The 15,249-nt window shown below is 35.6% G+C and overlaps 1 protein-coding gene across 1 annotated transcript; it reads right to left on the bottom strand.

Annotated features, from left to right (window-relative positions):
- LOC125681594 (transcriptional adapter 1-like) lies at positions 1 to 12,850 on the bottom strand. The gene is made up of 10 exons (XM_048921752.2): positions 12,736 to 12,850; positions 11,046 to 11,082; positions 10,786 to 10,840; positions 10,503 to 10,568; positions 6,983 to 7,116; positions 6,677 to 6,743; positions 3,728 to 3,858; positions 2,087 to 2,235; positions 1,603 to 1,759; positions 1 to 1,299 (listed from the first exon to the last, which is right to left on the bottom strand). The coding sequence occupies exons 1-10, from the start codon at positions 12,804 to 12,806 to the stop codon at positions 1,141 to 1,143; spliced, it is 1,026 nt and encodes a 341-aa protein (XP_048777709.1). The 5' UTR covers positions 12,807 to 12,850; the 3' UTR covers positions 1 to 1,140.
- Positions 12,851 to 15,249: the final 2,399 nt, after the last annotated feature.

Raw genomic sequence — 15,249 nt, 5'->3', positions numbered from 1 at the left:
CAAAAGTCACTATTTATTACTACTTATAAAAGAAAACGCCAGGTCATTGTACAAGTATATAAAAGAGGAATCAAAATCTCTCATTCATGAATAATAAGTACATTTCAGTCAGATACACATTGGTACTTTTAATCTTACAATGAGATTAGTACCTTGTAGTACTGACAAACTCTCTTAAAACAACAACTTCACACACCGATGTGTACACAGTGCATGGAGAGGGACAATGTGATCAGATCATAACAAAATACTCCATAACAAGTAACATACACATACATACTTCAACATGATTTCAAATTGTAAAATGTTATGACTACAAACAGATATGAAAGAACTTCTGAATTTGATACCATGGGAGAAATATATCCCACCGATACCAGATTTATTGGAGAAATAAATCCTCTCTTCCCCAGATTTGTAGGAGAAAGACATCCCTAATCCTCCAAATTTATTAGAGAAATAAATCCGCTCTTCCCTGGATATATTACGGAAATATGTCCCATCTTCTGGATTTATTGGAGAATAAATCCCTTGTTCCACTGAAAATATATATCCACCATCCCTGGATTTATTGGAGAAATATTTCCCCTGCTCTCCAAATTTATTGGAGAAATAACTTGCCTGTCCTCAAGATTGATTGGAAAAATATATCCCCTGCTCTCCAAATTTATTGGAGAAATAACTTCACTATCTAGATTTATCGGAGAAATAACTTTCCTGTCCTCCAGATTTATTGGAGAAATATATCCCCTCTTCCCTGGATTTTTCAGAAAAATATACCTCCTGTTCCTTGGATTTGTTGCAAAAATATATCCCCTGTCCCCCCCCCCCCCCCCCCCCCCCCCCCCACATTCGTTGGATAAATAAATCCTTTTTCTCCCGATTTATTGTTGTTTTTGTGTGTGTGCAAAATATCCCCAATTCCTCCAAATTCTTTTGGAGACATAAATCCCCTCTTCTAAATTTTATTGGAGAAAGAAAATTCCCAGTCCTCTGGATTTATTGAGGAAATAAAATTCCCAGTCTTCCAGATTTATTGAGGAAATAAATCCTGCCCTCCGGGTCTATTGGAGAAATAGATCCCCTTGTCCTCTGGATTTATTGGCGAAATAAATCCCCCGTCCCCAGAACTGATGACTGCTATCTACTGATGTTAGCGTAGCTTTGTGAAAGCTGCTGCTCTTGTTGGTGAATCAGCTCCTGAGAGATGTTTTCGTGGGAGAGATGAAACAGGTGATGAAGAACTCTCTGCATGGCTGACTCGTACACTGAGTGGGCTGGAATGATGCTAGGATGAGCCTGTAAACAAAAGCGTCACTGTAACATCAACATGCAGATGTTCTAAGCTATGAAAAAATAACGTCAAATCAGTTTATAGTTTTACAGAACAAATGGTAATTTCATAGACAAAAATATAGCATTTTTGATTTCCTTGTATATGCTTCCATTGGGCTGTCCATAAAATGCTTTTTTTATTGGGGGGGGGGGGGGGGGAGGGGGTTTATGCAACTGACGTTTAAATAATTTTCTTTTCCCACCCCATGTGTATCGAAAAAATCCCATATGCATTATATACATTGCATTTCATATAAAGTGACTTACTTGCAAGGCATGCATGAGGTCAAACAAGGACACCGGGGCATTAGGGGGGACTGGGTGAGACATGGCCAGCTGGTGTATGCCCTCCTCCTCAGCGAGTTCTGTGGTGTATTTCAGGCAGGGCACATGTGATCCACTGCTGGTTATTGTGGTGGCTTCACTGCAGACAGAAAAAGACTCGTCAACAGACAGACACGAGCTAAAACTTAACAGACAAATCATGACAGAATCACTTCATTCATAAAGAGGAAACCATTTCATTTACAAACATGGAGGTGAAGTATTCTGAGGCATGACAATGTAAAGATTGTTGACAGATGTCAGATCCAATGTAACTGTGTGTAAAGACTATTGGGGGGGGGGGGGGGGGGGGGGGGGGTAGTTTTTAATTAACCATTCGGCTACCATTTATATGTAAAGTGAATAACGGGATCAGAACGTGAGTAATGTCTAGAGAATGACACTGATGAGCAGTGTAGGATCTAACCTTTCAGTGCGACTGTCGTGTCTGAGGTAGGATTGTCGTTGATAAGGATTCTTTATTGAGGATCCTAAGGCAAATCTCATCTTCTTCTCACGCAGTTTGTATCCATTTCTCTGAGACAAGATCACGGATATCACATTCTTCAACAAATTCTGAAACAAGAGTTGAAACTAAGTGAAAATTTGAAGTTGCAGTGTTACTTAAAAAAATGTTTATACTGATATCCATGGGTAAATTCATTTTCAGTAGCTTCGCAGTGTTCGAAATTAACCATAGACCGAGTCTATGTCAAATGACACCAGTCTATGCCAATTGTAATTGGGATAGACCAAATTGTCTACGCCGATTTTCTATGTTTAGGTTTAAAGCAATAGAGTTATTCCAAAAGTCGACGTCTGATAAACGTCATGAGGAAAGGAGTACATTGTTATGGAAATGGAAAGAAAATATGCTTTCTAAGTACATTAGAAGTAAATAACAATGTTTTAAATTTGTGTTATTTTTTTTTCAATGTTGCGGTATATGCCAATTTGATGAGGTCTATGTCATTTGGTTTTGGCATAGACCCATGGTCTATACCAAGTCTTAAACCAATTTCGAACACTGACTCCGACATCATATCTAATCAAGCTCTGTTTATTTTACTGACATTCCAATCATGAGTCTTGATGTTGGCCTGAATCATCAGACACCAACCTGAGTTATCAGTTAGACTTGCTAAGGCCTTCAGAACTGTTGGCCATGATTTAATAAAAACATTTAAACCAACATTTAAACTAACACTACATATCAAAGGATGCTTGCAGATCAATCAGAAAAAAATTCAAACTAATTTGCACACTCCCAATTTTGATATGTCCCTTTCTGCTCTGGAAAAGATTTGTTTCTAATCTCCTATAAACCACGATGTAAAGCTCCATTAATCATGAAACGATCCTTGAATGTTTTATCACACAGAAGCCTTGTTGTTCTTAAAGCAACACAAGCTGTAACTGATATTATTTTTTCAACTATCCAATTACGCACTAAATAACACCTATCGGTATAACTAATATTATAATTCCCAAGATCTGAATTTGAAAAATTCAGCAAAATGAACAATGGAGAGCATACCTACAATGAGCATTTTGTATAAACCGCCATTGCGTCGTATACACAGACATGGGAACGATGATTGCCGAACATAATCGGGTTGTTGAGATCAAGGTCATATTCAAAGATGGAAACTAACATGAGTAACTACACGTTTCGTTTGTTTTTAAATACGTGTATTACACCATTGAAGTTACATTGTTTACAAATCTGAAACATGCTCGCTGCTCAATGCCTCTCTTTTGCTTTTTTCCAAACTGGTGACCTCCGAGGTCAATGCACATCGGAAATTACGAACAGGAATTACTGACAAGATGACTATGCTTAATGAATCAACATTTTCTGCTGATTCGACGGGTCTATTGCTTCAGATTCACTCTGATTCCATGAAGTTATATATTTTCAATCACAAATATGTTCAATATTTGTTCTTTTATTTTTCAATTTATTTACCATCAGTTACAGCTTGTATTGCTGTATGAAAAGTTTAAATAATTGACTACATAATCAGTTTAACTGTTGTCTGTGTGACTAAATTACACAAAATCTCACCTCCACTGACTGCATGACCAGTCTAACTGTTGAGTCGGTGACTTCCTCTAGTCCCACCTCCCATGCACACACTAACATTCTCCCATGGACCATTGTAATATCTGGTAGAACCATCTCACGTGAGGCAAATTCTGTAATATATAAAATGTGCAAAAGTTTAAATCCCTTTCATTCTAATACATATTCGATATGGTCTGCATGGGTTCACCATCACAGTTTTAAAGAATATGTAAAATGGCACAAACAATAATACATACATGTATGTGAAAATAGCCATACTGATATGATGTAGACCTCTAATTTTCAAAGCTGTATTATCAAACAAGAGGCCCATGGGCCACATTGCTCACCTGAGTCGCCTTGGCCCATATTTAAAGATTTTCCATATATATTTGCAAGTTAAACTTTGAAATCTATTGTGACCCCAACCTACCCTAGAGGACATGATTTTTACAAATTTGAATCTGCACTACGCCAGGAAGCTTTCATGTAAATGTAAACTTCTCTGGCTTAATGGTTCTTGAGAAAATTTTCTTGATATATTTGTATGGAAAACTTTGATCCCCTATTGTGGCCCCATCCTACCCTGGGGGGGTCATGATTTTAAGAAACTTGAATCTGCACTATGGCAGACAGCTTTCATGTATATTTCAGATCTTCTGGCCCAGTGGTTATTGAGAAGATTTTTAAATGACCCCACCCTATTTTTGCATTTTTGTGATTATTTCCCCTTTGAAGAGGGCATGGCCCTTCGTTTGAACAAACTGGAAAGCCCTTTATCCAAGGATGCTTTTTGCCAAGTTTGGTTGAAATTGGCCCAGTGGTTCTGGAGAAGAAGTAAAAAATGTAAAAAGATTACAGACGGACAGATGATGGACAACAGGTGATCAGAAAAGCTCACTAGAGCTTTCAGCTAAGGTGAGCTAAAAATCCCCCAAAACATTAACTCATTTATATAGCAATTATTATATGACTTCATTTAAAGACCCAAAAATAATACCATAGGGTTTCTTCACAGATCACTGGATGTGGACAGAGCTCATCTATGGTCACTGTTATTTACCAGGCCAAAAGATCAGGGTGTTATGTATACTTTTGAAATACACAGGACATGTCTCAGGGGCGTCTGCAGAGTTTTAGTGGTGATAGTGTTTGTATAATGGCTGTATCTCTAATGGTAGCTGACACACAGTCTACACCCACCACCCCTTTTTTCTCTCTCTTTCTCTTACTCTCATTCATTGGCTGAATGAATAATTTCTTTTAAAAATGTAGAGCTATCATAAATTGATAATATAAATTATTTCAGTAAGTTACAAGTTTTAGAAATTAATGTGTAAAGTATTGTTTGATTTCTGATTGTGTAATTTATAATACATGTATATAGAGTAGAAAAGAATTACAATTATATTAAAATTGCATTGTTAATAATTGGGAGAAAATAGCAGTTGTGGACAGGTCCATGCTATCAAAACTCTGGTATACTGGGCTTCCTCAAGATCTAAAGAATGTCTGTACTAATTGACTGTTATTGCTATCAAAACTTTCTGGGGTCCCTCCAGTCTCTGCAGATGTCACTCCACCTGAGATCTATTGTTAAATGTTTGAATGACAAGTGAGAATGAATCACAGCTTCCTGTTTGGGGGTATTAACTTAAAATTGGGTCTTTAAGTACTATTTCGTTTTGACAATAATCTGGAGTGAAAGGAAGCCAACCATAATTCTGTTGTCAGATTTGGTTTTGGCAATCACGAATATGTAAACAGTAGTATTGTAAACCAAATGATCATAAAGCTTATTTTTATTCAATATCAATATAAAAAAATCTTTTTTAAAATCTAATTATCAAATCATTATTATAAGAATTTAAAGTTTGAAATTTAGATAAATTTTCATAGAAAAGATAACAAGTTACATATATATTTACTTTACAAAAAGAACAGATTTTTTTCTTCAAATCAATATTTTCTTATAAACTGTGACATTTTGTTCTTCTTTCATAAAATTTCTAATCACGACTTTTTGTCCTTGGTTATTCTGTCAGTGACATTTTGTCCTGTGACTTTCTGCCTTACTGTCATGCAGGACCACAATGATAACTAGCTGTATGCTAATTGGTGTCATCTTGGATAAAGGCTATGATTCTTATCATTATTATCCTAATTCTGGTAAAACTAGCACACCTAGCTTGGTTATGCTCTTTTATTATCACACCACCATCAACTCAGGACCTGAGGAAATTAGTGAACAAAAGGGGAGATAGGCACAGCTTGGGAGTCCTGAACTGGGTGTGAAGTACATCCTGTGTGTGTGTATATACACAAATAGGATTAGTGTGGGGCTTTGACAACACACCTGAAAGCCATATAACTTCTTTGACAAATTCATGGCATGTCAAGAAAAATTTAAAGGGAGATAATATTAAAATAAATAAAAAAAAAATCATTATCTTTATTCATATACCAAATACGTTCTCACATGAAATATTTATTATGAACCCTATTCCTATACAAATAACACTGCATAATAACCTATTCACGTTATTAAAGTTCAAAATGAAAATAAAATTTTAATAAGTTAAAAAAAAATCTAAAGCTTAAAATGATCACTGAAATATAACTAATACTACTAATCCTAGGTATGTAATTACTACTACTAATCCTAGGTATGTAATTACTACTACTAATCCGAGGTATGTAATTACTACTACTAATCCTAGGTATGTAATTACTACTACTAATCCTAGGTATGTAATTACTACTACTAATCCTAGGTATGGCCTTTGAATAAGTTTTCACACCTTTTTAAACCTTAAGACATAGTACGGGTGAACAGGGGATGTCAGGGAAAAGTTGCATTCCCTGGTTTTAAAGGAAACTGAATCTTCCTTATAATTATATGGAAGTTCTTAAACAATTAAATTTAATGGTTAGGGTTAGGTAATTTACCTGCATCTTCAGCTCCTTTTAAACTGGCTAGTGGAAATTTGCTTATTGGATTAGCAATTAAAAATCTCTGGAAAACAAAAACAAACTTTTTATGTTAATTTATCATAATTTAAAATGTTGTTACAAAAATGTCAGATAAGCCATAAATTATTTGTCATTTTCATTTAACTTGACCATCTGCAGATGAGAGAAATATCAAATGAAAGTTTTCATCTGCTTCAGCAAGGAAAGTCTCAAAATGAGTATGAATATTGACACATAAGAAATGTAGACAATTTTTTCTGGCACTTAAATCAACTGACTGACCTGTGTGCCCTTTGACACCAGTGACCTCCTCCTGAGTTTATTCAGTTTGGACTTGACATGTTTTGCGAGATCTGCTGGTTTGGAGCCCTTTTGTATGTCTGACAGCTTACCAGCGATGCTATTCTCCCTCGGTACTGTCAATATACAGACAAGAACTTTTACATTTACAGACATAAAATTTTCTGTATCTCTCACACAAATACAGATTGACAGATAATTATTTTTTTTTTTCATTTCTGATTAAAACTTTCAATTCATTGATCATTTGATTCCATATGTTTCAGGGTCTGGAACGATCAAATTTGTATTCCAAGATTATGACATCTGTACAAATGATTATTGTACAATATTGATAAGCCCTGACTATATAAATAATCATCAAATTCACATCAGTACAGTACATACCTAATGATGAACTGAGTACATGCCTAATGATGAACTGAGTACACACCTAATGATGAACTGAGTACATACCTAATGATGAACTGAGTACATACCTAATGATGAACTGAGTATATACCTAATGATGAACTGAGTATATACCTAATGATGAACTGAGTACATACCTAATGATGAACTGAGTACACACCTAATGATGAACTGAGTACATACCTAATGATGAACTTAGTATATACCTAATGATGAACTTAGTATATACCTAATGATGAACTGAGTACATACCTAATGATGAACTGAGTATATACATAATGATGAACTGAGTACACACCTAATGATGAACTGAGTACACACCTATTGATGGACTGAGTACGTACCTATTGATGAACTGAGTATATACATAATAATGAACTGAGTACATACCTAATGATGAACTGAATACATACCTAATGATGAGCTGAGTATATACATAATGATGAACTGAGTGTATACATAACAAGAGGCCCAGGGGCCTTATAGGTCACCTGAGTATCATGTAACAACCTTCCAATGTTTGAATTAGGTTTGTGTTTAAATATAAGAATTTTACTTTTGGATGGAAGAAACATTGAATAGCTATGTGGTCAGCCCCGCCTTTGCACCAGAACCCCTGACCCAGGGGCCATAAATTTCAGTTTTGAAAGAAGCATCCTTGATCATCATTATCATACTATTAGTTTGTCTACTTAATACCCAGCAGCAGATGAGAAGATTTTCAAAGAAATAAAATGCATTTTCACTATATGATCAATAGGGCCCCACCCTAATACCAGAACCCCTGACCCAGGGGCCATAAATTTCACAATTTTGAAAGAGGCATCCTTGCTCATCATAATCATGCTATTGGTTTGTCTACTTAATACCCAAGGACAGAGAAGAAGATTTTCAAAGAAATAATGCATTTTCACTATATGACTTATAGAGCCCCACCCTAGCACCAGAACCCCTGATCCAGGGGCCATGAATTTCACAATTTTTAACAAGAGGTACTGTGAGCAATGCTCACTAAGAATACCCCCCGCTTACCCCAATCTCCCAAAGGGTGTTGGTAATAGGTATAAACTACCTCTTTTCTGAGTGTTGCTACTTCGATGTCCAGTGCGCATGACCTTTGACCTTTTGACCCCAAAATCGATAGGGATCATCTTCATCCCATTAGTAGTCCATATATATGATATGGTGACTGTAGGTGGAAAGGATAACACTTTAGAGCCCGGAAACCATATTGCTACTTCAATGTCCAGTGTGCTTGACCTTTGGACCCCAAAATCGATAGGGAACATCTTCATCCCATGGGTAGTCCATATGTTTGATATGGTGACTGTAGGTGGAAAGGATAACGCTTTAGAGCCCGGAAACCATATTGCTACTTCAATGTCCAGTGTGCTTGACCTTTGACCTTTTGACCCCAAAATCGATAGGGAACATCTTCATCCCATGGGTAGTCCATATATATGATATGGTGACGGTAGGTGGAAAGGATAATGCTTTAGAGCCCGGAAACCATTGCGTCTACAGACGGACGGACAGACGGACAACTCGATTCCAGTATACCCCCCCCCCCCCCACAACTTGTTGCGGGGGGTATAAAGAGGCATCCTTGCTCATCATTACCATGCTATTAGTTTGTCTACTTAATACCCAGAGACAGAGAAGATTTTCAAAGAATTTCTACATTTTCACTATATGACCAATAGAGCCCCACCCTAACATAAGAACCCCTGCCCCAGGGGCCATGAATTTCACAATTTTGGTAGAGGGCTCAATGCTCATTATAATTATGCCCACAGTTTGGCTTCTTGATGTTCAGGAGTAAAGAAGAAGATTTTTTAAAATTACACTCATTTTGATGGTTTTTGCCATTTTCACTATATGACCAATAGAGCCCCACCCTAACACAAGAACCCCTGCCCCAGGGGCCATGAATTTCACAATTTTGGTAGAGGGCTCAATGCTCATTATAATTATGCCCACAGTTTGGCTTCTTGATGTCCAGGAGTAAAGAAGAAGATTTTTTAAAATTACACTCATTTTGATGGTTTTTGCCCCACCCCTCAGGCCCCAGGGGGGCAGGGACCACGAATTTCACAATTTTTGTTCCCCTTCACCCACAGATGCTATATGCCAAAATTGGTTGAAATTGGTTCAGGGGTTTCAGAGAAGAAGCTGAAAATGTTCAAATGTTAACGCACGACGCACGACGAACGACGACGGACAAAAACAGATAGCAATAGGTCACCTGAATGAATTCAGGTGACCTAATGATGAACTGAGTATATACATAATGATGAACTGAATACATACTTAATAATGAACTGAATACATACCTAATGATGAACTGAGTACACACCTAATGATGAACTGAGTACATACCTAATGATGAACTGAGTACACACCTAATGATGAACTGAGTACGTACATAATGATGAACTGAGTACATGCCTAATGATGAACTGAGTACACACCTAATGATGAAATGAGTACGTACATAATGATGAACTGAGTACATGCTTAATGATGAACTGAGTATGTACATAATGATGAACTGAGTACATACCTAATGATGAACTTAGTACATGCCTAATGATGAACTGAGTACACACCTAATGATGAAATGAGTACGTACATAATGATGAACTGAGTACATGCCTAATGATGAACTGAGTATGTACATAATGATGATCTGAGTACACACCTAATGATGAAATGAGTACGTACATAATGATGAAATGAGTACATACCTAATGATGAACTGAGTACACACCTAATGATGAACTGAATACATACCTAATGATGAACTGAGTACATACCTAATGATGAAATGAGTACATACCTAATGATGAACTGAGTACACACCTAATGATGATCTGAGTATGTACATAATGATGAACTGAGTGCACACCTAATATGAACTGAGTACACACCTAATGGTGAACTGAGTATACACCTAATGAGGAAATGAGTACACACTTAATGATGAACTGAGTACATATCTAATGATGAACTGAGTACACACCTAATGATGAACTGAGTACACACTTAATGATGAACTGAGTATACACCTAATGATGAACTGAATACATACCTAATGATGAACTGAGGGTCTGACATCTGGATATGATTGCCAATAGGAATTCATTATGTAAATTTACTGAAAATATAAAAAAAAAACCCAGATAATATTAAGCATATCTTAAATGCTTAAAAGCAGTTTGCTGCTCTGTATTTAGGAAAAGTCATGGTGTTAATAACTGGTCATGTTTGTAGCTGCCATCAGCAGTCACAGGATGGAAAGTGTTGGCACTCTTGTTAAATAAGTGAATGCTTTGACAAATGACTTAAATTAAATGGTAAGATTATACATATACCTGCATTTTCTGGTAAGAGTTTTCTGGCTTCAAGGTCGAACTCCTCCTTTGTAATCTGCAATGACAATAACAGGTACCGTACACTTGTTCATCGTGGTTGACTAATAACTAGGATTAAAGTAAAACTTTACGAAGAGGATAAGCAAGCAAGCAAAGTAAAACTACAAAATGTTAATTACCACTTTGCTATGGTACTTGCCTTGGTTTCAATCATTCAAATCGTGAATAACTATCCAATAATTAACTTAATTGAAGCATACCTTTTGCTTAAACCAAGATTTCAAATTCTGTAAATATCTGAAAAAGAAAATGAAAAACGTCTCTGCATTCATGAACTTTGTTTAATTCATCTTAATCCTCAGCCATGGGCAAGCTATTCGATTTGATTATAACACCTTTACACAACAAAAGTAAATTTGTCAAAGCATCTTGTCTCCATTACGGACTGATCTAAGTGAAAACAATGAACAAAAAATACACCAGTGTTCAAGAAGAAAAATTCAAATTGCCATAATATTGACACTTCCCAATAATTTGTCACTAATAAACCTATTTTGTTTACTGTTATACTAAGTAAAAATTGTTTCCGATAAAAACACCGACTTTTCACAAACTTGACATAAAAATCTATATCTTTCAAAGTTATACAAGTTATCAAAATTACACATGTGCAATTTCACCAGTTATGCAAATCACCTCATGCCTCCATTGTATTTGTACCTCATAACCCCCCACCCCAACTGAAATTCATCCCTGTATTAAATAAGATTGTATGCACGTTATCTTATATTACACAAGTCACATGTGGGTGTCAGATGGACTGATCTAAATGTTTTTTGGTTTTTTTTTTAATTTTACCACTAACAACAGATTGTCTTCAGCAGTTATTACCAATTGTGTCTTTTTTAAAAGAGCAGAAGGTGAAATTATTTTAGATGTCTTGGGGCCATATTCAGCAATTATCTTGTTTACAATTGTTACACTTTGAATGCATAACAATTGGTGCCAATTATGGTGATGGCTAGCATAATTATACCCCACAACAGGATTAAATCACAGTTGTACATGCCTCAACACACCTACCTTTAGTAAGAAAATTGTATCTAGCCTAGATTATGACTATGATAAAATAACTCACATGAGCACCATATTACACAAAATAAATCTATAACCTTAAAAAGTTTTCTACAGTTCTTTATTTTTAAAGTTCTTAATAATCGTAGGCATATCAAGACATTAACACATGCAAAGTATGATACATAAAATATTTGGATTGTTGAATATAGATAAATAGCAACGGACACTTAACATCTTAAGGCGGTATGCTACATAAGAGAAATTTGATATGAATGAAAAATGGAGGGCATGTACAACAATATTTTGAATTGAAAACTTTCAAATTTACTTAATTTAGTCAAAAAATACAGTTTTAGTAGAAAGCAATCTGTGAAAAATTTTAAAAACCCGCTGGACTTGAACAAGCGATCTTCAGTTTAGCAGTCGATGTGCTAACCTACTGAGCTACTCAGATAGGCAGGTATTCTTGAATGAGTAGACAAATATTGCTGATATCTATATTTTCATCCATGTTTTAAAACGAAGTCAGTCATTATGACGATGTAGAGTACCTCCATAAATCAATTTGATTGTGACACTTTGTTTGGTTGTAATTCTGTATCAAAACAAATATATCAAGTTATTCTAAATAGCTTGACGAAGGTTTACAAGCCTTTTTAAATCTACAGAGTTAAATCAAGTCATTGTACTGGACCTGTAATGTTCTGTATATATATACTACTTCCATCGGGTAGAGAGATAAAGATCGACAACGTACGCCTCATTAAAAATAACCTTTTTTCCCCTTCATTTCTGTACCTACCATTACAACGATTGCCTGTAAAGTACCACAATGTCTAACAACAACAATCAAAACGAATAAAATTTACGTACTGTTTCATTTCATCGCCTAAACTTTCCTGTAAATTTTTCTTTGCAACATTCAAGTCTATGGAAGCTGCCATTTTGAATGAGCATAATAGTAAGAGTTGCGCTAGACAACATTTATATTTCCGGATTGTTGGACTCGGGAGAAAATAATCTGAAAATTGTTTTTTTTTTTAAATATTTCAAAATTAGATAGCATCTGTGTCACCATCAGTTAGGGACCGATCAGTATTTAATGTGGGTGGGTGGGTGGGTGGGTGGGTGGGGGGTACAGGTGCATCCCATATATTAAAAAAAAAAAACACAACTATGTCCTATCTTCAGTAAGAATACAAAAAAAAAAAAAAAGTTGCTGTCCTATATCAGATGTGTAATAAAAAAGTGTGTGTCCTATCTAAGGAATAAATATATATGTATGATTAAACAAAATTTGACCTTATTATCATTCATTATTAAAAAGAATTGACCTTATTATCATTCATTATCATTGAACATACAGATCACACATAACCTCTTTCCTTTTCACTTTCACTATCATTACTAAGTACTGTCATCAACACTAATAGTGTCAATACCATCATTGTATCTGTCATCGGAACTGTCATAGGCTCTGATGACAAGGTCATCTTCATCATCACTTTGGGGTTTTTTTTTCAGTTTCACTGATGTGCTAGTTATTAAAACACTGTACCATAGCATATGGCGTTTTTAACAGCTTGAGTCTTTTCTGTCTTATTATGTTGTTACTGTAATTTATTATATATGCAATGAGGCACCATGCCTTGATTGTAATCAGACAACATTTAAATAACTAAAAATTCTAAATCCATACACCTGTTTTGGAATCCCCCCCCCCTCGGTTTATATCATTATACAATATGATTTCTATAAAGCTAGATATGATGAATTATTTTGAGTGCTTTTCATAAAATTGATAAAAATTCATTCAGAACTTATGATAAAAGTTTGTGACATGATTTTCATATTAAAGCATGTCATTTAGATGAGTACATTGCAAAAGGGATGAAAAATGAAGATTAACAACATGAAAGGCGAAGATAACGAACAATGATCAATATCTTATAACTCCTATAAGGAATACAAAATTAAGAGAAGGGCAAACACGAACCCCTGGACAACCAGAGGTGGGATCATACAGGTGTTTGGGAGGAGTAAGCATCCCCTATTCATTAAATAAAAATTTAAAAATTACATGGTGACATAACTATGAAAGATATTATTTGTAAATGAAATAAAATATGATAAAATATGCATTGAAATTATTTAGAAAAAAAATAATTACCTGGATCGTGGAGTCTAAAAGGATTTAAGTCTTATAATGCATTGGTTATGTATACAAGTACATCTCGTGTTATATTTACATATTTACAAGAGACACAATCACATGCACATTGACAGCTTCTGATCGGATACGAATGAGTAAGAGAGGATGCAACAAATAAAATAATGAATAATGTAGGCAAAGAGAGAACCATTAAAACACACACGCACACACAAAACTCCACAAATGACAGTGGATCCAAACACCATTGCCTAATTCCAGGTACAAGTGCTCAACAACAAATGTAAATTTTTGTCTTAGAAAGGGGATTTCAAATAAAATTATACATACATATAACTTTGACACATTCTAGCAATATCATTGACATGTAAGAAAATAAAAGATCCTTTGAGGGACTCTTAACATGTAAGTTTGAATTAAACATGTGTTTCTGCAATATACCATTTCATTTCTGTTTAGATAACTTTAGAACAGCTTTAGCAATTTATCACTAACTCTTTTATAGCTTAATAAGAAGTCCCTTATGCCATGCATGATTAAATGCCTTTGACAAATCACCATAAACATTTACATGTAGCAATGTTTCCTTTTAGCTTCTAAAAATTACATCCTAATTGCTCTGTTGTCTTAGAAATGGACCGGGGTAACTATTCATTTAAGGCCCACGAGATCAAGCTGCATGGACAATTTTCGTTCCTGCTAATCATATGAAATCGACAAGTGGGGAGCATCATTCTAGTCCGGAGGCGGAGTTGTTCGTGGAAAATATTTTGTTCAATGTCGGTGTTATAGAGCCAGACTTCCCCCTATAGTGAGACTTCCCGCCAGAAGTCTGGCTCTAGAGTGAGCCTTCCCCCCAGTAGTCTCGCTCTAGAGTGAGCCCCCACCCCCAGGGGGAAGACTCACTCTAGACCCATAAAACCCTCTTGAAGTCTCGCTCTAGAGGGACAACCCCGCTTTCATCCCCTCCTACGCAAACTATGAAATAAATTTTAGGTTATCGGACAGGTAATTACCTACCTACCTATACCTACCTACCAACCTCCCTACTTACCTACCTACCTGAAGTTGTACAAGTTTAAAAGCATAATCGATATTTGTACGCAGATGAGAAGAAACATAGATTCGAATTTTCCTCATTTCATTTTTCAATCTTCTAAAACTAACCAAGGCATAGGTATTGTGTGGGACAAAGTTCAAGGTCTATATGGGTCAAA

The sequence above is a fragment of the Ostrea edulis genome, chromosome 2, assembly GCF_947568905.1.
Source record: "Ostrea edulis chromosome 2, xbOstEdul1.1, whole genome shotgun sequence".
Lineage (NCBI taxonomy): Eukaryota > Metazoa > Mollusca > Bivalvia > Ostreida > Ostreidae > Ostrea > Ostrea edulis.
Note: the sequence above shows the minus strand (reverse complement) of the source record. Positions and strands in the feature narration are given on the sequence as shown.